Source organism: Thunnus thynnus, chromosome 4, assembly GCF_963924715.1.
Source record: "Thunnus thynnus chromosome 4, fThuThy2.1, whole genome shotgun sequence".
Classification (NCBI taxonomy): domain Eukaryota; kingdom Metazoa; phylum Chordata; class Actinopteri; order Scombriformes; family Scombridae; genus Thunnus; species Thunnus thynnus.
The window spans coordinates 7,633,246-7,657,582 of NC_089520.1; the positions used below are offsets into that span (position 1 = coordinate 7,633,246).

The following is a 24,337-nucleotide window of genomic DNA, read 5'->3' on the forward strand; positions in this document are numbered from 1 at the left end:
AGTTTATGTTAGTCTGGGTCAAATAAGAAGCAGTCAGGTGTGTATCTGCTGCTGTGTAAAGAGAGATTTAGTTTAGTTGAGGGGATGTAGAGCAGAGGTTCCAAGGCTTTTCTGCATTTTGTGCACAAATTAATGCCTCCTTTCCTCAAACCAGACTCAGATGGACCATACCGCACCTTGTCCCTCCACTCCGGGTCCAAACACTTTGACTTTGGAGGTGTCGACAGCAGGATCCACCATCACTTTAGCGGGGAAACCAGGGACAGTCTTGCCTCCGTACTTCAGCAGCAGGGTGTACATGCCAGAGGTCAGAGGGATGTAGGTCACCGTGTAGGTCCCGTCTTTGTTGTCCACCACTTCCGTCTTAGCTTTCACACCTGAAACACACGGTGCGTTTTAGCATAAAACATTTTAAGGATGATTCCAGTGGTTTCCCCTTCCAGGCAGCCATTTGTTTCAGTTAATTTACAGTTAGTTTTTTGTCAATATAATTTTATAGCTATGTAGATGAGAACTAGGAACTTTTTTTTTTAAAGCCATCACTGATTGTGCATGAATTTGGTTATTTCCTGAAGTTCAGCAGATAACTTAAAAACTCAGATGTCTACATTAACACACCAAAAGCGAGAAATAACAGTACCTGCTTACAACTGCATTAGCTGCATTATAGTTAATATGCTGATTACTGGTGAATGAAAACAGTATTGGTGTTACCAGAGCCTGGTGCAGAGCCAGTGGGACTGGTCGCGGAGGAGTCTGGAGCAGCCTCCAGGGTGAGCTGTCCCGGTCCAGCTCGAGAACAGTCCACATTCACCACGCTGGTCTCTCCAACCTGCACAGACACAAAAAAGCTGCATCAGACTTCAAGCTTTATATAAATTTTAAAAAACGGACAGTTTGTCATTTAACCTGGCAAGATGTCTAAGAATAAATATTATTTTTTGCAAATCAGTAGAGCTGAGGAGTGGGAGAAGAAGTTTTCTTTTAATGATCTACTCAAAGTTCCTCATAACAGACACACTGGAGTCTTCTGGACAATTTAACCACATTAAAGGTTTATGTTCTGACCGTCAGTTTGAATTATTTTAACTTTGTTTCCGAGAATTCATGTTTTTTCTGCTGGTTTGGTATAGTGGAAGTCTCTAAATACTGATTACCACGAGCCTCAGAGAGTCAGAGGATCAAATCAGAGCTCTAACAAAACACATCACCATAATCACTAAATTGATCCAGAATTGAATTTTTATTTAAACTGCTCAATGTTTTGAGGTTTCTAGAAAGAGATTCAGGCCTGTCTATCTGATGTCAAGGCCCTCACCTTGGCTTTCTTTAGGCCCGACCCAGACGCCACCACCTTGGAGGGATCAAAGGGCATCTGGATGTCGGCTCTGAACGGCGAGCCGGGGATGTGGACCTCCTCAAACAGAATGTTGACCAGGTAGTCTCCTGGCTCGGTGGGCAGGTAGGAGACAGAGCAGGTCCCGTCGCCGTTGTCCGAACACTCGATCTTGGCCTCGGTCGGTCCCTCCACCGTCAGCCCCAGACCTCCGGTCCCGGCACCTTTGGTGTCGATGGTGAACTCTGCCGGGTTACCCACCAGACCTCCCTTCAAACCGGGACCGAACGCCTTCACCTGGAAGGAGGAGACCAGAGGAGGCGATAATGGTGCCATGCAGCCGCTTTTATTGCATTTTCAGCTTTTATGTTTATATTTTCTGTTCCTTTATTATTTGCATCTATTTAGTATTTAAGTGTATCTCATTGATTCTGTTTCTGCAGAATATGTTGCTCTTTTTATTATTTAAGTTTTTTAAATTTATAACATTTTTTGCACATTATACAAGTTATTTTTTATTCATACAATTTAGTTTTTGGCCCTTTTGATTTCCTGCTGACCCAGAACCTTAAAACATCCAGGACATCAACAAACAAATACTGTTTTTTCTTTTCAGATGCCACCTATTCTCATTTAACGTTTTATATAAACTGAGAAAAACTTAAAGGAATAGCATAGAAACAAAGAATAATAATAAAGTTTTTCCTTTTAAAACATGGCTCAGATGCTGATGTTACCTTGCTGGGGTCTGGAGGCAGCTGGGCCTCCACAGGGAAGGGGCTCCCAGGGACGGGGTGTCCGTCATAGGTCACGTTGACAGCGTACACGCCCTCCTGTGTGGGGGTGTAACGGACCAGACTGACATCTGCTTTACCGGGCTGAGGCTGCACTTTACAAGGTACCGCCCGCTGGCTGGGACTCAGCTAGTAACACATAAAAAACACACACAGTGAGAAACACTCAAACTCCCACGAATGAAGAAACACGAAAGTCTGTCTTTTAAAGTATAAGTCTGCTGATATTCTGTATAAAGATAAGACATAAAAATTACAAAACATAGTATTTTAAACTTGTATGTTTAATTGAACCCTGAATGTCTCATAGTTTGAGTTTATTTACTTACAAAGGTTTAAAATCAAACAAATATACACAAACAACAAGAAAAAAAAGAATCAATGTGTGTCTAGATGTGCTTATTGATTACCTCTAACTAAATAATATACATATGTAAATATTAAAGAAAAACACTATTAAAAGAAATTAGATTAAACCAAATTCTCTGAGGAAGAAGAAACTCCAACCCAATGAGAATAGTAGTTTCAGAAATTTAGACTCCTGTATCTGATTAAAAATTGACATCTGGTTGTCAGATGTTTGGAAAGATGAAGATTAGATGACTGTCTGGTTGAGTAAGAGTGAATCTGAGAGTGAAAGATCTGAAATGATCTGGAATATTTACCTCCTTTAACTTTATCTCATAATAAAAGTACATATCTGGAAAATGTTAATATCATAAATTGTGAGAGGTCGAGTTTCTTGAAATAGAGGAGCTGAAAGGCAGCAAAGATTTGAGTGGGTTGCAATTCTGGCAAAACATTTTAGGAGCTTTAAGGAGAACTGAGTGAAAAACTGAATAAGTAAATAGACAACACTCACCACCGACACCTCCAGGTGACCTTGCCCTCCTGCTCCCTTGGTGTTCACCGTAAACTCCTGATCCTGACTGACCTCCACTCCTGAAAGACATTCATCGATTTAAAAATAATGTAGAAACGAGTGCTTTAAAAGCCCTTTGGAGGTCACGATCAATACCAGTGACTCTCTGGTGGACGGGTGTTGTCCTGGAAATGTATTCATTGATGGAAATTCCATATTTATTAAGTAGAGAAAGACAAATTTCTTACTTCCATCCAGGTTGTCCACAGTGATCTTGTCGAGGTCCAGCGGGGCAGCGACACCGACCGTGAAGGGGCTCTTGGCGATGGGATCTCCCCCAAACTTCACCACTACAGTCATCTCCCCCTGCAGACACATGCAACATATTGATCCAACGCTTCAACAGTTACTCCCCTGTAAAAACACTTGGTAAGAACACAGGAGGCGACACACAGTCCTTATTGACTTTTGTTGTAACGTCAGACGGGTCGTGCTGCTTTGCTTTCTTTTCTATTTTGATTTCAAGCCGATAAGCATTCACTGGGTTTGTTTTTCCTGTCTTTTCACCATGACTGTGGACAATTTAGGAACTCATGCACAATAAAACTTTCATTTTTATATCATTATTTTGCGCTGATCAAAGCCACAAATCGCAAACAAATCTGTTGCACACGTGTGCATTTGATGTGTGTGTTGCATGGGTGTATATCTGACATGAATTTTGTGCATGTTACACAAAGTTTACATACCTGTCATGGATGTTTGTATTTGAGATACATAGAATATGAAGAGTTTGCTGTGTAGGTGTGTATTACAAATACCCGTTCTACAGGTGCACATTTGACATACCTGTTGTACGGGTGTGTATTTGACAGTATGAGAGTAGTCGTAGTTGTCGATGACGTCAAAGTCACTGACAGGAGAGGAGAAGGAAACATCCAGCGGTGCTTTACCGGCTCCTTTAGTCAACACTGTGAAATGAGTCGGCTTACTGCTCTCTACTCCTGGACAGAGAGAGAGAGAGAAGAAAGGGAAACGCTCAGACAAGAATGCACATGGACATGAATAGTTTGAGGAAAATAAAAACAAACAAGCTTTAAAATTTTTGTGCAAATGGCTCATCTTCATTGCATGTGTGTGTCTGCGTGCCTCGTGTGTCTTACCATTTCGAGCCAGTCCAGGACCCTCCGCTTTAACCTTTGATGCATCGTGAGAGGGATCGACTTTGATATTGAAGGGGCTCTGTGGAACTTCCTGCATGAAAACAGACACATGAATTCAAGAGAATTAGCTTTTAAACTACCACATCACATCCTAATCAGTGTTGTTGTTCATTTTTCCCCAGCGGTGTCCAGGTGTGTGTGTGTGTGCGTACCTTGTCAGTAAACAGGACTTTAACGGTGAGTCTTCCAGCAGCAGGAGGAATGTATTTGACAGTAAACGTATCATTGGCGTTGGGAATGATGTCAAAGTCCACGTCTGCCTCTTTCTCACCGACCATGTTGGCATCACACTTAATGCCCACGCTCACATCACCTAATGTGAGAACGAACACACACAGCAGAGTTGAAGCAAAATGTAAAACACAGTGTTGACAGAGCAGATGGACAACCATATCCTATACAGACATATTTATTCTTTAACTTGCTTCTGTGACAACAAGCTCAAACTAGACCCGTGTTTGTTTCAGTTGGTTTCTATCAAGTGTCACTAACTGCCACAAGGGGGTGCGCTAGATTGTCTTTGTTAACCGCTGCTCATTCATTTCATTCAATCATATCAGCACCACTTTGCCTCTCCTACATCCTACATAGTGCACTACTACAGCCTCTAATGTAAACAATGAACTTAATCACGTAGCACTCGTGTTCCTTACTGAACTGTCAATCACGGCAGAGGAATTCAGAGTATGAGATGAAAGATGAATGATTGAAGATTGTTCAAATGATATCATCAGCTGCAAACTGAAAACTCCAGTCTTTTCACTATCAGATACTAAATGCTGTAGGTGGCGCTAAAAAAGTTTGTAGCTTGATGCTTTGTTGAAGGAAGAATTGAGTCCAATAGAGACCCAGAGTCATCTAAAAAACATAAAAACATTCATAGAAACTTCACAGACAACTAAAATTTTCCACTGTTGCTCCACAAATTCATATTTTTTGCCAATAAAATTGCCAAATATGCCACTTTGGACCAGGCTTCAGAGACAAATGTAGTGTGTGTAGCTCTGTTGTGGAGAGTGTTAGGAACATACTGAACACACAGATCAACAGTGGAGAAATGGGTTATTCTGCAGCAGTAATTTGAGAAGTTTGAATAGACATTTTGCAACTAGAGCTGGGTATTAAATCCCAATATGTGTTTGGTACAGTCAGACATGGACCTTTAACGTTGACACCAGGCTTTCTCCCATCATCGATCTGTTGTGTACATCACATAAATCAAATCCGACTGGGCGCCATTTGAAGCAGCAATCGGTGCAATGTTTTCTCCCTTTTACTCTAAATCAGACTAGAGTAGCAGACTTTAAAAGTAACTTAAAGCTTAAAGCTATAATAAATATTTTTCATAATAACATATCGAGGTGAAATGTCAGAGGCGTTGCTCGTGGTGATGAACTTATCAGCGATTCTGCAACTCCGCTCAGCTTCACAGAGTTTTATAGCGAGTTTCTGCTCACTGTTTAGCTGTCCAGCTGCCACTTTAATGTTTTGGTTCACTCTCAGCGCTCTCAAAGTGTATTTTTTGGCCACAGCAGGCAGCTGTTTTCAGAGAAAAAGCTCTAAAAACCCACGGTACACTACCTGCTCAGCACCAAATGGCAAACAGACACAATTGGCGACTAGCTGGTGAACATAGTGGCTCCATTTAGCAGCTAAAGAGCCAGACATTTCCCCCAGGAGGTGGTAGAGAGCAACAACAGAGCTAAAAAGAGAGTGAATATTGGACTTACATTCACCAGGTGGAGAGAAACATGACTGCACATGAATGATAATGTTGCTCCATAACTGTTGGATGTGGAAATGCTAACAAGTTCAACATATCAACTTCAAAGGTGATGATATGTCAAGTGTTGTGTTCACAATTTGTTTCCGCTGCCCTCAAGTGGCCAAAAAAAAAATCAGTTAATGAAGGTTTACATAAAGAAAAAGCAGTTTAATTGCTAAATGTTTTCAAAAATGTAGTTAATTAATAATAATCGATTTTGAATAGACTCTTTCTTTTGAGGACATTTTTGAAAGCTTTGTAAAATCATGACGGAAAATAGAAAAATAACATTTGTGAATACAAAATGTTCCCATCATAAATATTACCACACTTGATTTAGTGCTACCTCCTGGGGGATGTCGGGTAGGTAGTGGAAAAGGCCTTCATGTAAGCCAGTAAAAAAGGCACTTCTCAAGCCATTACATGGCCGGTATAGACATTAAAAGGAGTGTTGGTATGTAACTACAGTTCTATGAATTCTGGATGACTGCCATATTTATTATCTGGGTATTAACACAGCTAAAACACGTCCGGTGTAGACAGTCAGGGGGAAATAGAAGGACACTAGAGCAGCGATCTGACAGAGCTGCAGAGGGGGTGGAAGTGTCAGTAGTTGTGTGGCAAAGGGGGGCCTGTCTGGGTTTGAATTCATTTTTTTTTTGAGATATGTGAAGGGTGCAAGCTGAAGAGGGACTAGTTAAGTTGGTCTTTGTTCTTGGTTTGTGTAAAAACATGATGCCGTGTAATCTTGACAAAGAGTGTGTCGCTCCGCTCAGGAAGGTCAGAGTGATGAATTTCCTGTCAGGATGTTTCTGGCTTGAGATCATCGCCAAGACATACCAGGGAAAGGAGTGTGTGTGTGTGTGTGTGTGTGAGTGCAGAAAATATAAAGAGTGAATGTTTGTCTGTACATGGCAGAGAGACAGAGAAGTCAACAGTGGTGTGTAGAATGTGTAGACGTCTTTAAATGTGTAACTTCTTGTGTGTTTCTCTGACACAGATGGAAACTGCTGTCACACCAAATAAAACTGTCTGTGGGGATTTACTGTCTTAATTATTACTCTGTGTGTGTGTGTGTGTGTGTGTGTGTGTGTGAATGGTGTGTGTGTGTGTGTGTGTGGGTTTTACCGTCTCCAGCTCCTGAACAGTCCACGGTGAAGTGTGTGGGCTCGTTGGCCTTCAATCCGGTCCTCTCCACTCCGGGTCCGAAAACCTTCACCATGTTGGGGTGGCTGCCTTTACCCACATTCACCTACAAGCACCGACAGGACATTACATCACTTATTTTCATTTAAAAGAAAGTTTTTGAAGTTTTTTCCCTAATGAGATCCTGCGGTGTTTAAAAAAAAAACACAGCAGTTAATCAGTTTTTTTCCTCATCATCACAAAGAATGAACACTTAATATGGAGTGCAACAAGGCTCCATACTAGATCCACTACTAAGTATACTATATATTACTTAATACAACATATTTCAACACATTTAGAAATATATTGTACTAAGCATCAAAACATCTCTTTTGACTTCATTTCATTAAACTATATTGATAAAGATGAAAGAGAGCAATGCAGTTTAGGTAAGAATGGTAAAATTTTAAACAGTAAAACTGTTTGCACAGATCATTGAACAATTATTGACTCTTAATCTGCATATCATAGAAATATCATACCATAGAAAGTGTTTTTTTCCCTTCTTAATTGATTCAGGGAAGGCACAGATATACAGCATCAAGAATTATAGATATTGTATCTCTCAAAGCCCCTACAAGTGGTACCAATGCTAATGAATCAACATGCAGTAAACCAGGCTGGTGATACTCAGTCTTGATCATGTTTTTAAAAAAAACCCATTAAAGCTGGAGTGCAGGACTTTTACATATAAATGAACGTCTGTTACATTCAAGCCCTTGCCAAACGAGTTCACACAATGTTGATTAAACATTCACCACCAGATAAATCTCTCTGTGTTTCACAGTATACAGAGTTTTTAAATCTGCTGTCTGGTATGACATTCACGCGCTGGTGCACAGGTAGTGATGCATTTTACACTAACCAGCAATGATTGATTTCCCCTCAGATATACCGGGGAAATTATGTCATGTCTGGCATCCGACCCATCTCGACTGGTGCTCGGACCACAAGGCATACTGAGTATGAGTGACTAAAAGCTGTAATTTTTGCTGTAGGACTGTTAATGTCACTTTATTAAGTTTTAATATTTTTTCAGGCAAGAAAGTAACCTTTTTTTTTCACGATGCTGGGGTGAGACCAGCCAGTCGGCATACGTCATATCGTACGTGTCTACAGTGTTTTTGTGATTATTTTCACCGCCAGAAGGGGGAGACAAAAGTTCTGGACTGCAGGTTTAACAAGGTACAATTAAACAGCTTTTCTAAATGTAAACCTAAAATGATGTGTACACCAGAATTTAAGATATGCATTTATTGTCTTGGTCAAAAAACAACACTCAGACGTTTCTTTAGTTTCTACTCCGACAAAGAGAATATGCTATGCTATGTTAGCTCACGTTCTAACTACAACTTGCTACAAACTGCACTGATAATTGATTTTGAGTCTAAACTTGATCTCAAGAAGTAAAAAGCACTCAATAACAGATTAAAAGAATAGTCAGATAAAAAACAACAAAAACAACTGACACAGAAATCCAAACTATGTAACCAACATCTTTTTTGTTTTTTTACAACTGTTTAGCGCAGCCGTAAATAGCAGCAATAGGTAACTGTCCCTGTGTGATGGTATCAGTAAACTAGTCTATGATGTTTTATACACAAGCTTATCAAACATCGATCTTCACTGCTATTTTTCTTTTCAAGATTAGTTTCTTTTTTATTTGGTCAGCAGCAGCTATGGTATAAAAGCAATACTTATCACTTACTCAGCACACGCAGCTACAGAATGCTTTATGTACACATGTAGTGATTTATGGTCAGTGTGATGTGTGTTTAGTCAAAGTCAACTGTCTGTTTCCTGTGTTTCTGAGATCCAGAGAAACATTAAAGTCATCATATTTCTTTCAAATGAAGTAACAAAGACAAATTCTGAAGAGAGGAAGTCAGAATTTCCACTGTAGCTACTTCAGCATTTCTATTTTTGCCAAGCTTGAAACATGTTTCATTACTAATTTCTATTTTAATATTATAAGTTATATTATTATGGATCATAAAATCCATATTTCTGGTTGATCCTATGTATTAAAATATAATATTACACCAAAATTTTAAATATGTGAAATCCATCATCAAATTATTAAAGATACTAATAATTTTAATAAACTACCAAAATGAAAATTAAGACATCATTAATGTTACAAAAGTCAGCAAACTCTAAAGCAAATGAACCAAACAACACAGTAAAACATTTAAATGAAACGTCAGAATTTATTTTGATACCAATTAAGTTTCCACTGAGGTTGGTTTAAATTAATGTAAATAACTTTGGATTTTAGTACAGCTGGTGATTAATGTGAGTTTCAGTCAACATGCTGGTTACAGATTTAGATTCAGTTCATTGCTGTTAGACAAAAATGCAATCATTAAGAAAATAATTTCCTAAATTGACCTTTGTAAAACTAATTCAGGAATAAAAAAAGCTAAAAGTTTTTGCTTTAAAGTTACCCAGTGATTCAACATTTTACACAGATCAAAAGTCAATAGACTGATACATGAAAAACTAGAAGCCAGACTGGAAAGTGCATAGCTGCATCTACACTGAACATTTCTTTAACGTATAAAGCTTAAATGCAGCTTTCTCATTATTTTAAGTTTGTTTATCAGCTGTCTTCCAAGTTTGTTTTTAAGAGGGTCCCCCCCAAAGTTTTATCAGTCAACCTAACTGCAGTCAAACCTCACACCATCCTCACAACCAACAAGATGATTCAAACATCCAGAGATTAACTTATTGAAGACGCAGTGACTATTCTGAGTCACTGCACAAGCTTTCCAGAACATGCTAGCATGAGTCAGCCATTGTTCAGTTAGAGACTCGGCTAAATCATCTCAGTTTGTTGTAGAGACGCATGTATTTGTATCATCAATTCCTGTTAAACAGGCTGCAGATAATGCATCTTCCGAGGAACAGATTATACTCTCGCAAAGCAGGTCAACTGCACACATTCACGTACCAAAGTCAACAGAAGTTGAACTACACATGAAAGCTCTGGACAGATTTACTTTACCTCAGTGAGTGAATCAAGTAACCATAGCAATTCCACTGCAATTAAATGATTTCACTCTGAAATTTCACTATAATAAGTGCTGGTATAACTGAGCCTGTTTGGCTGCAAAGAACAATAAACTTTTGTCCTTTTTGTCTCGGAGAGAGTGACTTGGATGGTTTTTCTTTTTAATATCTTAGCTATTAGACAAAGTACCAACACTACAGTAAAATCTTTCTTAGCAAAAGTAACAATGTCGTTCTTTAATACATCGAACAACATCTTTAAAATCTGCAGTCATGTGATGTTTGCCATCAAAGCAGTGACTATAAGTAAATAAGTCAGGTTGGGTCAGGTTTCCACCATGATCCTCTCTTCCTCGCTGGCTTCTTTCCTTTCCCATTTTTAATGAAAAGGTGTCACTGCTGTATGTTCACAGCCTAACTGAGAGCTGGGTGTGACTATTTACTCTCTTATTCATCTACTGTATCAACATTGAAGTTGCAGAAAGGTGCAATTGGTACCAGGCAGCCTGCAGGCTGCTGCAGCTCACAACAAGCCTGCTGAATCATCACTGTGACATCATCTCTAAACCTGGAATTATACTTAAAGACAAGTACAAACTTCCCGGGACCAGCTGAAATGATTTGTGGACCAGTACAAATGCTTTTGAACTTGTAGAAAGTCAGAACAAGTACTTTAACAAGTTTGTTCCATTGCAAAATGTTTTTCTTACTTTGAAAACTGAGAAAAGCGCTGTGCAGTATAATAAAGCCAGTGGCCAGATCTTAACTCTCAAACAGTTTGATCTTATTTTTGAGCAAAAACTATGTGTAATTTTCTTGTAATTGCACAACAAAATTTTCATGTGGGAAAAAAAATTCTTCAAAACTACATCATCATCATCATCATCATCATCATCATCATGTTCTAACTCTCGGACTTTGTACTTCTGTCGTCCCATCAACTCAAAAAGAGGAATGCCAACTTTTGAGGCCTGACGGCATTTTAATGAATTCCTGAGCAGCACTCAGACATGTCTCCAAACATATCTAAGGCACATTGTCAGTTTCTCGTGAGACTTGTTTCCCCTGCGGGTGAAACTTTAACACTTTATGACAAACGGGGAGAAGGGAAGACAGCTGATGAACAAATTAAAACTAACAGTAATAACTACAAAAATCTACCAAACCGTGAATAAAAGAAAAACACTTTTCTCCATTCAACAGAAACAAATTTTCTTCACACAAAATATTGATCACGTGCTGTTAAAATGACAGCAGAACTTCACTTATCTGAACCTGTCATGCTTCCCAACTCAGTTTTAAACATCTGTTATTTGACTAGAACATTTGGAGCCAAATTATTTCTTTCATGACTACACCCAAATGTTTTACAACTTACAAATCTGTGTTACAAACTCATCTCTGCACAAACATGTTTATACTCTCTGATTTATTCTACTGTCAGTGCTTCAGAAGATTCTTTTTTTTACAGTCAGTGCTAAAGAATTGCTGATAGGATTCAACCAATTTAAAATCATTTATTCGATCAGAAAAGTTCAGATTAGTGAAGTTCTAGTGTATAAAGTGTTAAAAAAATTACAAAAAGCAAAGTGTGTTACAGTGCATAATCAGTGGATACAGTGCAGGACGGGTTAGTGCATGTGGTGGTTAAATAATTTTCAGTTAAAATCAACATCAAACATACCTTTAGTTAAAAAATATTTTAAAATGTATGATTAGTGAGGTTGTAAAAGACAAACCAAAGGTTGATACAGGTTAGACAGACAGGTTACAGTGTGGTTAATGAGTACGGTGAATAAACTACTACATATAAAATGCAAAAAAATAATCAAAATACAATAACGTTTGTTAAACATAGAGGTTGTAACTACTTTTTTGATCATATCAGTAAGCAATAGTGAGAGGCAGACATGTTTTTTCAGTCAACAAAAAAACTTTAGGGTGTTATTAATCGGTTAATTTCATATCAGAAGATGGTTTGAAATGAAAGTCTGGACAATTTATGTAAAACGTATTTCAGTTCAGAGATTTACCACAAACTAACATTTAGATGTCAAGTGTTCAAGCTACTATTACTGCACATAACGAACCAACCAACCTGTGTTCAGTCAAACTGTTGTAACAAAAACGACGAAGGGCTTCATGACCTCTGTGACGACCACACTGAAGACAACACAGTCTGAGAACTTTTGATTCTTGAGCATACTGCAGACCTGACCTTTAAGAACTGATGTTTCTGTCTGTTTTCTGGGCTTATCAGCTTCTTAACTAGCTAGATAGTAGCAATAGTAACTGTCCAGAAAAACATTCATTACACATCTGATTAGCAAACAAGGTAATATCTGGTAGCAATTAATTAGTCAACATTAGTGCTGTTTTTGGCTGCTGGTTAGTTGGCGAGTTAACGGTCTGTTAAATGTAACAGTTATTAGAACATTTTGGTCTGTTTTATGTTTAATTTGATGAGAAGATTTTAATCTCATGTCTGTTTGTTAAATCCAGAGCTGGAGCCAGGACATGGCTAGCTTAGCTTAGCATAAAATTTTACCAGTAACACCTTTGTATCTTATTTTGTTTAAGCCGTGCACAAACAGTATGAAAACATATTTTTGCTTTTAAAAGGACAGTTATGTGCTAGAACTATTTCTTGACAAACAACAGTGTATCCCTCCACCCAGCACTTCTGTGCAGAGTCTCCTGCTAAAGCACAGGTTGTTAGATACAATGAACCATTGAATGTATATAAAAGATGGACGTCTTGACAGCTCCCCAAAAGTGAAGCCAAAACATCTCGATCGCCCATTGGCTGCAGTATAGGTCATAAGTCCCACCCTCCTTGTTAGCAGAGCGAACGTGAGCCAAACCAAAAAAATCACATCAAATAAATGTTTCCCAAAGATGCTTCCTGTAATTTTAGGTAGTTCTCATTATGCTGATGTTCCAAGTGCTCATTTTTCTGATAAGTTTGTTTTTAAATTAAGTTATTTGACGATGTAAAAAGGGGCCGCCGCCCGACTCTACTGCACAGACTCTGGCTCCAAATGATGTCACACAAGCAAGATGGCAGCTAGGGAAAGGAGATATTTAGGCTTCACTTTTGCACGGCGGTAGGAAGTGGAGACACGTCGTCCATATTTATGTACAGTCAATGGTGAGAACAGGTTTTGGTTTTAATCTGTGTGCGGGCACGACTAAAGACTTCAGGAAGCTGCACACAGTTATTTCAGTCGACTGTTGTTCAACAAGAAATTTTTCAAGGACATAACTAAAAGCCGTACCTCTCCTCGGTGTATGTAGTGATGATTATCAGAGGCTTCTTAGTTTTACTGCTTGCGCCTGTATATTTTGACTGGACCGTCTCGACATTTTTCTTAGGAACAGTCGGCTCTGACTGGACAAACTCGACTAAAGGCTCTGACTTGACAACCGTGGTGCTTTCGGACTTAATCGGATCCTCAGATTTGGGAGGGATATCACCTCCTGTTGTAACGGGGTGCTGTGATTGGCTGCTTACCCTGAAGGGGCTGTTGGCGATGCTGACTCCTCCCCAGGCGATGGCCACGGTGTGTTTGAGAGGGCTGGTGGGCGTGTAGGAGCAGGAGTACAGCCCGTTACCTTTACTCCTCACCTTCACCTCCACAGGAAGTCCCTCTGCATCCTGACAGACAGGAAGACAAGACAGACGGTTTAAGCTATGAATATTTCATCAAATCAGACCCTGTTTTTGACACCATTTATGGTCTTTATAGCCATTTAATTACATTCTGCAACTATCTCTCTATATATAATAGTTTGCAGGGTCCGCCACATTCCAGCACTGGATTAAAATTGCCTTCACATTTTTATTAATTAATTTTGTTTGTTTATTTAACACGGACCGTGCAGATAAACATGGTTACATACAGATAAGCAATGCAACAGATGTAATGTATACGGGGCATCTAGCTGAAGCTAATTTGCAGCCCCACATGCACGAGGGATTTACAGGAAATGATGCAGGATGAAGCTAATTATATAAATCATGTAAGCATGACTGTTTTTAATTTTATCACAAGATGGTTCGAGACTTCACACGTGAAACAAAAACACAGTCGTGGTGTTGTTCTTTGTAGTTACTGTTGCGTGACTTTGATGTTTGACTTGGATGAAAAGGAGACGCACGGTGCTGAGTGAGGCCGACAACTGCGGAACATCTGTATCTGTAGCATGTTTGATGGATATTATTTTCTGCTTTAGAACGTAATCCACAATAAAGCAGTCGGCAAATTGACTGTTGTCTCTCTCTCTCTTTTTATCTCAGTCGCCAATGCTCACAACTCATCCGTTATCAGATCATCATTTGTCAATACGTCCCTTGAAAAGCGGAACATCCTGTTTTCTGCGGTGATCATCAAATACTGATCATCATTTCTGAAATTCCATTTACTAAATGATCACTAAATCAAAAAAAAAAATATTGAGAGATTAATCTATAATGTAAATAATCTTACTAGCAAACCTGACATATAATTGTTAGCATTATTACAAAAATCTGTCTGCTGTAAACGAGACACACACATACATACAAGATAATCCACATCTGCATCATCAAACACATCCAGAGAATCAAACCTTTGTTGATTTTAAAGGCGCGTGTGTCTGTATTGATTCTGTATCTTACCTGAGCCATGATCTTCAGAGGTCCTTTCCCAGCATCCTTAGCGTTGACGGTGAACTCAGCGGGCTGGCTGACCAGACAGCCGGTCTTCTCAAGCCCCGGCCCGGAAGCCTGGACCTGCGACCACAAAACCAGTGAAATTCAAATCTCAGTACTGGAACTGGTCTTGTGTCTAAATTAAAGCTGCAACAATTAATCGATTAATTAGTTAGCCGATGGATTAAACTCTAGCTGGTGTCAGCTTCTCAAATGTGATGATTTAATGATTTACTTTGTTATACATGATGGTAGAGTCGATATCTTCAAGCATTTCTCACAATTTTGACATTTTTCAGATTAATCGAGAAAACAATTAGCAGATGAATCGATAATGAGAATTATTGTTAGTTGCAGCCGTCGTCTAAATAGTTAATTTCAGTATACAATGAAGATGTAAATTCACATAATTTTCCAATTTAGCATTTCAATGCTTATATCTAAACACATCTAGAGCTGTAACAATTAGTCAATTCATCAACTAGTTGATCAAAAAGAAACTATTTTGTTGGTTTGATGGTTTCAAGTTTTTAAATCTGAGAATTTGCTTCTTTTTCAAAAATTATAGTTAATTGAATATTTTTGGACTGTATAGGATATTGTGATACAACATTTTTCACTTTTTACTGATGTTTTAAAGACCAAACAATGAGTGTTTGCTAATGGGGGGAATTGTTGGGTCTAAAGAGTACGGTCTAGACCTGCTCTATGTGAAAAGTGCCCTGAGATGACTTTTGTTGAGATTTGGCGCTATATAAATAAAATTGAATTGAAAACAATGAATCAAGAAAATGACTGACAGATTAGTCAATTATGAAAATAATCATTAGTTCCTACACATTATCATATTTCATTGTAAGTATATAAGTATAAGAAGAAACTGGTAACTGAAACTGAAGTCTGGGCTCTTTGTGTCTTGCTGACCTTTTCCAGGTTGTTGTCATGGTTGTCGGGGACGATGCAGGCCATGAAGGGGCTGTGTTCGATGTCCTCTTCGTCGCAGGTCACGTGCACAGCGTATTCGCCGGGCTCCGTTGGCCAGTAACGGACGTCACATGACCCGTCGTTCTGGTCCTCGCACTCGATTTTAGCCTGAGAAGGTCCCTCGATGGCAAAACCTGAAGACACAGCAGGTCAGATGTGACAAGATTCAGCTGGAATATGAAGTAGACCTTATTAAACCTTATTTCTCACCAGCTACTGGATCAAAACCATTAGCTTGATGATCATACAATTTGATATCAGTGAGAGTTAAACAGGGACGTCTCTATTAGAGTCGACAGCAGACGACAAATATCAGCCTGATAAATACTGTTAAACCACAAATAAACCTGATATGAAGAAATCAGAGACTCACCCAGCACTCCGACATCGGTCCCGACAGACTCTACTACAAAGGCGGCAGGTTTACCCACAATGCCTCCCTCCAGGCCAGGACCCCAGGCCCTGATCTGCTGAGACCCCGCCTCCGGACCCACTGACACTTCAAATGGACTGAAACAAAAGAAGCGAGAGCAAATCAGTAAAATCTTACAGCTTTGTTGCTGTTCTGTCTGCAATGTGGAAACATATGTATAAAAAAAACTGTGTGTGTGTGTGTGTGTGTGTGTGTGTGTGTAAATATATATATGAGAGAAGAAGGGTAACAGACGTCACACAGCATGAGCTAACCCATGAGGCTGTCAACACACGTACATACAAACATATAAATTAACAACCTCAGTGCCTCACGGAGCTGTAATCCAATCCTCAGCAGTTACTGGCTGTATATATAAATATATATATATACTTATTTCTGTGTGTGTGTGTGTGTGTGTGTGTGTGTGTGTGAGAACAGTTAAAGTGTGTGATTCTTCATGTGTGTCGCTCTCGGATGGAAACTGGCTTCACACTAAATAAAACTCTGTAGGGATTTACTGTCTGTCATTACGTACCACATACAGATTTTTTTTCCTCCACTTTACGTTTTTTCACAATTTGTCCCAAAATACACGTCTCCACTGCCTCCACCTCATGCTGCTACTACTAATAATATATGTAATTATAATTAATCATAATTATTTGTATAATTCAAACATAGATTGTTGGTCAAAATAGTAATAACTGAAAAAATAAATACAAATTTGTATCTAAAGTAGGTTTCTGCAGTGATAGCGCCCCCTGTATTAATGTTCTCAACTGGGTGTTTACATTAAATTTTTAGTACCGACTATGAATGTTGTGTACTCTAATTTGATTGGTGAAACATCTGTGTGGACGAGCACTTAAAATGGTTTGTTATATGACTTCACTTCAAGCCTAACGGGCAGTTCTGAGCACTTTGATGAATACTGTAGGTCTGAACCAGCTGGAGGTCGACGTTGTCATCCCCGTCTGTAATTTCAGCACTCTGTATGTTACTCTCTGTCCTGATTTCAGTTACTTGACAACATACATAGTATAGAATAGTAAAAGTATAGAAAAGTATATAAAATATGCACAAAAGCAGCTGCAGTATCATTAAAGTTTATTTCCTCGCACAAAAAAGAAAGAATTTAAATTGCAGTTCAACTCTCTGACTCTTTGCTCAGTAGAAACCTAGAACATGATTCTTGTGTGTAACATTAACCCGATGAGCTAAGAGTCAGCACTGGATGAAATAAAACAGAAACCTGCTGAAGGAGAGCTTCTCAAAACCCCCAAAGTTTTGAAGATGGCTTTTTTTTTTCATTGTGGGAACATTTATGTTTCAGAATGTGATGCTGCCTGTACATGTTTCTGCTCCGGATTATGACTGAACCATGTTCAGTCACGGCAAACACTCTTTATTTCTCTGTCTGCTTTCAGCAATCACATGTTGTTCTCGGTCTCTAATTATCATTATTTGATTAAGTATTTACCCTCCGTGCACAACTTCTGATGCATGTTCTGTTTGTCTGAGCGGGGCTACTCATCAGTATTTTAAAAATGACCTCACCGGACCAATTTGTGTTGCTGCCAAAAATCCCTCAGTTGGCTTCTTTTCCCAACTGGATGGCTGCACAGAAATGTGGGGAACTCCCCGCGGCAATACTATAACTAATATCCACACAACAAAACCCACAATCTGCTTAATCTGAGAGGTGACAAAGAGAACAAGAGGCCCAGACTTTAAGTCTTGGTTTCCCTGCGGATCCAACCATTCAGATCAGATGAGGTAATGTGTTGAGGTAATGCATTGAATCACACACATACACACACGCACTAACCCCCTTTTTATATAGAGATCCCATGATATTGCCGTAAAGAAGAGCCGTCATTATGTCGGCTTGTTTTTTGGGGTTTTTTTACACTACAAAGCCGACATAATGCTGCTCTCGTGTGTGATTTTAGATTGCGTTCTGGAAGCAGAGGAGTGACGTGTAACACAACACTGTCGGTGTCCAGTGTGTATAGTCCCATCATGTCGGCTGTCCCTTTTACACAGACGTCGATCCGGCAATGTGACCACCTCCGCTGCCTCTCCATTCTTTGTTCATATGTTTTATACAGAACGGCGAGGCGGGATAACGGCGCAACATTCCCGCCTTGAACAGGCTGTGTAAACAGGGTTTGCTCACCTCTTTGGGATGTGCTGACCCCCCCAGGTGATGGAGACGGTGTATTTGCCAGGACTGCTGGGGTAATACTCATAGGAGAACACACTGTCCTGACTGGAGATCTGCTTCAACGGCTCCTCGATACCCTCTGAAAAAAAACACACACACGCAGATCAAACAGAGAAATCAGCACTTAGATCTCAGTTAAAAGAACATTCTGACATTTTGAAAATATTCTTAGTTGCCGTCAAATGCACAAGACCAAGGTCACGTAACAGGCAGAGGCTTCTTCACCGGCACTGAACACCAGACCCGATGATCACATGTCATTGTCCAGGGGGAAATCTTGTATTAAAGCCTCTACAGTGTGAATCCTACTCACTGGGTCCTTTGACGAGCACCTTCAGGTCTCCACTGCCGGCGTTCCTGGTGTCTACCTTGAAGTCTCCGACCTGTTTCACCCTCATCCCCGACGGCTGCAGACCACGTCCTGTCGCCCTGCACGCCCCCGGCATACAGGCTGGACGGGTGAAAGAGAAAAACACACATGGAAGAATGATGGGATGTTTTACGGTGCGTTCAAGATCGCCATGCTGTCTGTCGAGATTTATTTGAACTCACCAGGCCCCACATCGACAACGAAGGGGCTCTTGGGCACCGCCACCCCTCCGAAGGAGACAGTGATGGTGTGCGGGCCAGTCTGGATGGGCCGGTAGGTGCAGCGGTATACGCTGTCGCCCTTATCCTCCATCATCACCTCCACGCTGTTCTCACGGCCCTGCGGGTCTCTGATCATGGCCGTCACGTCTCCTGTACCAGCTCCTACAGAGGAAGAGGAAACTTTATTCAACAAGTCTGTCTTAGTGATGGAACTTCAGTCAGTGCTTATGGGGAACAGGAAAGAATAAATCTTTTAAATGTGGACACAGTAATGACATCGCTCAAGCTGTTTAAGTGTGTTTCACTTTATGAACTCAACTTTTCATTTGGAAGAGAGATGTTGTGTCATTTCTTCTTTTAAAAGTTATTTAATCTCACTTTAAATGTTCATTCAAAGCTACCAGATGTTCATCCGTTGGTTATACAGTCTACACAGTATACTGTGAGGTAGGACAGTAGCGTATCCTGATGCGTGTCAAGATGCCACTGGTGTGTCTGTTTAAATAGGATGAACTCCAAAATCCAACCAGTATAGTGCTGCTTTGTGCCGGATGGGCGTGACTTTCACTCCATTTGAATTCAACACATAAAACGTCACTTATGCCGACCTGATTCATCATCTCTGTGCGACACGTTAACAAAACACTAGATGTACCGACAACATCACATATAACACAGACTATTGAAAACATTTTTTTACACAGCTTGTCATAATAAAATGTTCTGACGTGGTTTTGCCAACACTTACAAGCTGTAAAAAGATAAAAGTTTATACAGCATTTCTGCCACCTGCTGCTGTTTAATTACCAGCTAATAAAGATTCAACATGATACCTTCCATCTGACGCCTGCACTCCATTCGACCGTGTTTCTCCACCCTTACCGCTACCTTAACAACAGCCTGCACAACCAAATGGAGCGCAGCCATAGAAAACAATGAGTGTGGGCGTTTGCTGCCTGTACGTGTTGCCCTTTATACTACCACACTACTATCAGCTTTAACACTCTTATAGATGGTTTATAGTTTGTGATTGCTCTGCTCGACATTTATTTATTTATTACCATTATCAGAGCCATGACATCATATCTCGTCTCGGAGTCGAGTGATGTGGCACTTTCGTTTGACAGATGATGATAATTTGACCATAACAACAAACATATCCATTTTTCCTCTGGTTTCTGCCATTTCTCTGACCTGCAGTGTAGATGTCAAAGTAGGTGGGTTTGTTGGCGATGTTGCCCACAGGTTCGATTCCCGGGCCTTTGACCGTGACCTTGGTGGCGTCTCCCAGAGCCTTATCTACATTCACCTCAAACGGACTCTTGGGAATCTGCTGGCCTGCAAACAACACTGTCACCTAGGAAACAAAAACAACAGTTACTCAGAACTTCAAAGGCAATAAATTAGAAACTCTTTTTTTTTTTTTTTTTTTTCAATCTCAAGAGAATTTCAAGGGATTTTAGGATGCAGGATTTAAATTCAGAAAACAGCTTGGAATGTGGATATGGATTCCAGGTCTTAAAGTCTTAAAGAACTCCTCTCAAATTGCATCTGAAATGCATTTATTTTAGTATTTTATTCATGGTTACATGTTTACAGAAAAATAAGAACAGACTCTTACTTTGTGAGGTCCCATGACTTGAGGAATGTAGGTGACGCTGAACGTCTTCTTGCCCTCATTAGGCTCCGCTTTCAGCTGATCAACACAACACACAAAACAGATGTCAAACAGACTTGTCATGTGCCAGTTTGAAACCATGGATCATTACAGAGGAGGAGGAAGAGGAGGAGGAGGAGGAGGAGAAGGTGTTTACCTCCTCTCTGGTGCCATCAGGATGGTCCAGGTAGACGGTGACCTGACCCTGACCTGCACTGAATGTGTCCACTGTGAACACAGCAGGACGCAGAACCCTGTTTCCTGTTGGTTCGATACCTACAGATGAAGGAAATCAACAGATACAGTTTAAAAAAACAACAACTTTTTAACAGTTTCAACTCACTGAAATGAATGAGGGAGCTGTGTTTTTTTTTTTTTTTTTTTTACGCAGTGCTGATGTTGGTCTGAACGCGGCCCGTTTCCAGGTATTTCCTCCTCAGGGTTACAGTCCAAGTTGGAGGACGAATGTCGACCTCATCAATCTGCGTGTGTGTGCGTGTGTGTGTGTGTGTGTGTGTGTGTATCAGATATGAGTTCATTCCATTGTTCAGACTAACAGCTGCTCACTTCCTCTCTTTGTCAGACAGACCAATGTTTCCAGTGTTCCCATTAGCCGACACACACTGGGAGGAAGAGGTCATAAACATAGAAGCTCCTGTGGTATTCAATCATCAACCAGATGGCCTTTAAGAAAGTGTTTCCCGAACTAATTTAAAACCTATGGAAAAGTATGTGTGTGTGTGTGTGTGTGTGTGTGTACCTGGTCCGTATGCTCGGGCCTTCTTGGGGTTGAGTTTGGGTTTCAGTGGAGCTCCGGGCTTCAGTTTGGCTTTGGGGAACTGAGACAGGTAGGTCATCACCGACTGCTCGTCCACACTGGGATCAATGATCTCCTCTGGAGCGATCACCTGCGCACACACACACACACACACACAGACACACAGACACACAGACACACAGACACACAGACACACAGACACACAGACACACAGACACACACACAGAGTTCAGGTTTGTTTAATTGTCATCCAATAATATTTGAAGTACAACATCTCATTCTGCTGTGTGTGTATTTTTACAGAGGCCCAGGTAATGATAAAAATAAATAAAATAAAAATAAAAACACAGGACACTAAAACATCTTAAGTGTGCGGTGCATACAGTAAATAATTACAAGTCATAAATAAATATTCCTAGCAAGCAAGCAAGCAGAATTGGCTCAGCTGCTGATTTTGTGTGGCGTGCCACATCATCGGTGAACCGCCTGTGGGTAAAGTCTGGCACACAGCAGGAAAACCACATTCTGGCTTGCTGCACTTGAGCCAGAAAACTGTTTTTTGACTTAATGCCACGAGAGAACCTGAGATGCCTTTATGTGCTTCCTGACTACACTCAGAGTAAGATACAAAAATAAAATGAGAGGTTTCATTAATTAGTAGTAATGATGATAAAAATTACTGACATCAAACAGAAACAGAACATGTTTTTTGTGGTCCTCTCAGGCTAAATTATCTCTAACAAGATGTGTAACTGTCTATACTTTGCAGTCTCAGCTTCACAGGTATACCTGCACAGGACTGTCCTCCTGGTTCTGGTTCATAAAAAGGATTTGTCTCAGTGGATTTAATAGGTCAGCCATTTATATGCCTGATAGCAAAGCTGCGAGCGAACACAGGCACCTATTTACACATTTGTTCCTCCAACCCAAATGGATTACATATACTTTATATCTGTATCTGTAAAAAGACATCAGAAAATATCCAAACTGTAGATAAATATAAGAGATAATTCTTCATGGACTAATCAATAGGAGGGGTGTCCACATAATTTTGGCCATATAGTGTATAATGACTAAGACTCTTTTGAAAAAGGGGGGTGACATAAGTGAGAAAGTATCTGAGTATTTAGAAGGTGCAAGCCCTCTGTGATTGTTTACATATAATAGGATTAACTAGTAATAGTGACCGCTCGGGGGGGAAAAAAAGTGAAGTGACCAAGCTGAGCTCACAGACCATAGCTGAGGCATGATGTGGAGGATGATGAGTGATGGATTTAAGGAGGAAATGTGGTTATGAATGAACTCTGACAACAACTGACGGTCTCTCGGTTCAGTCCAGGACAGTGAACTGGTGTCACACTGGTGTAATTTACAGTCACTGCTCTTTTCTTTTCCTTCTGCTCACGTCAAGTCTTTCTGCTTCACATGCTCTTCTGATAGTGATAAAAACTGATATAAATACCGCACCAATTATTTCCTGGGAATAGTCGTTTGTTACATAACTCATTAAAAAGAACGTTTCCGTTTCAGCTCGCAAATCTGCGGGGCTGCATCCTCTCGGCTTGAGACGAAACAGTGAGTAAAAAACAAACTCAGGTTTGAGCGAGTTTCCTCTGCTGCTGAACAATCAGGAAACCAAACAACGTCTGGGTGAGATGCTGCCGATGACCTTTGACCTCTGGAGAAAAAAATCACAGCAGAGGAAAATTCTTCTGCCTCTATCGGGCTGCGTGATACTGAGAAAATACAGGATGTGCGAAATGTTTGTTGGATATCGCCAAGGTGATAAAAGATGTGAAGCGAGCATTTGAATGTCACCGGATCTGTCTAAATAATACAGAGAGGTGAAATCCGTCCCCCTTCCGCTGGACCACCATGGGACCTTATTTAGGAAAAGATATGCACGTTAGTCAACAGCGAGGACTCGATTCTGTTTGATTTGTTTGATCTGGTAAGATACATTTATGTGCGTCAAGGTGACGGCCTTGTTGGTGTTGGTGACATATATTGTGCAAGACGAGGAGATGTAGTTCACTGAGCAGTTTCACACAAAATTAAATGGTGCTCAACTATTTTTACACTTTTTTTTTTTTTTTTTTTTTTTTTTTTAAAACAGGGAACTTTTTGTAGTGATATAAATTGACAAACATCATGTGTATAATTAATGGCACATTGCAGACGGGATCAAAAAATTATTTGTCTCTCGCTGTTGAGTACCATACATATTTTTTTCCGAAATAAGGTCCCATGATGGACGGCAGAAGGGGAGGGACTTAGACTCTCTATTAGACATTAGCACTATTAGCACAATTAGCATGCCGGGCTTCAACAAACACTAATGTATGCATCTGAGGGAATCTAACCTGCGGGATGCCCAGCCAGTCGTCAGCCAGCTGCATGGCTTCAGTGGCGTTCTCAACTGGTTTCACTGGATCCCAGGTCTCCCAGTCTGGACACAGACCTACAAACGACAGAAAAAAAAAAAAACATAGTAAACAACAACAAGAACATACACACAACAGTATGAGCTCTGCTGGGAAAATACCAAAACAATGAGCTCAAGTTTTGTTTATGCACATGATCAAAAAACACAATATGTAGTGATAAACAAGACCACACCTAGTTTTTAATTTACTTAACCAGAAACCATTTCTTAAAGAAAGAAAAAAAACAACTTAATTAGTTTCAGGGCTTATAGGGTCATATTTTATCCAGTCAGTTAATGTTAATCCAGTTACAGCCTACAGTCTTCCCTCACTGATCCTGACAAAGCTCTAACATATGTGAACAGATAATCGACAGTTCTCTTGTT

General features: G+C 40.0%; 1 protein-coding gene across 2 annotated transcripts in view; it reads right to left on the reverse strand.

Annotated features, from left to right (window-relative positions):
* Nucleotides 1-24,337, reverse strand: part of flnbl (filamin B, like) — a 75,911-nt gene that overhangs the window by 21,266 nt on the left and 30,308 nt on the right. For both annotated transcript variants that reach the window (XM_067586355.1, XM_067586354.1), the window contains exons 4-25: nucleotides 23,889-23,986; nucleotides 21,508-21,655; nucleotides 20,905-21,023; nucleotides 20,712-20,786; nucleotides 20,285-20,447; nucleotides 19,052-19,252; nucleotides 18,813-18,950; nucleotides 18,452-18,578; nucleotides 16,231-16,367; nucleotides 15,798-15,991; nucleotides 14,841-14,954; nucleotides 13,695-13,838; nucleotides 7,109-7,232; nucleotides 4,368-4,528; nucleotides 4,156-4,246; nucleotides 3,842-3,996; nucleotides 3,241-3,358; nucleotides 2,993-3,072; nucleotides 2,074-2,259; nucleotides 1,319-1,633; nucleotides 715-832; nucleotides 177-377 (exon numbers count right to left, since the gene is read on the reverse strand). In XM_067586355.1, the coding sequence (XP_067442456.1) occupies nucleotides 177-377; nucleotides 715-832; nucleotides 1,319-1,633; nucleotides 2,074-2,259; nucleotides 2,993-3,072; nucleotides 3,241-3,358; nucleotides 3,842-3,996; nucleotides 4,156-4,246; nucleotides 4,368-4,528; nucleotides 7,109-7,232; nucleotides 13,695-13,838; nucleotides 14,841-14,954; nucleotides 15,798-15,991; nucleotides 16,231-16,367; nucleotides 18,452-18,578; nucleotides 18,813-18,950; nucleotides 19,052-19,252; nucleotides 20,285-20,447; nucleotides 20,712-20,786; nucleotides 20,905-21,023; nucleotides 21,508-21,655; nucleotides 23,889-23,986 (3,207 nt within the window). The remainder of the gene's footprint in view (nucleotides 1-176; nucleotides 378-714; nucleotides 833-1,318; nucleotides 1,634-2,073; nucleotides 2,260-2,992; nucleotides 3,073-3,240; nucleotides 3,359-3,841; nucleotides 3,997-4,155; nucleotides 4,247-4,367; nucleotides 4,529-7,108; nucleotides 7,233-13,694; nucleotides 13,839-14,840; nucleotides 14,955-15,797; nucleotides 15,992-16,230; nucleotides 16,368-18,451; nucleotides 18,579-18,812; nucleotides 18,951-19,051; nucleotides 19,253-20,284; nucleotides 20,448-20,711; nucleotides 20,787-20,904; nucleotides 21,024-21,507; nucleotides 21,656-23,888; nucleotides 23,987-24,337) is intronic.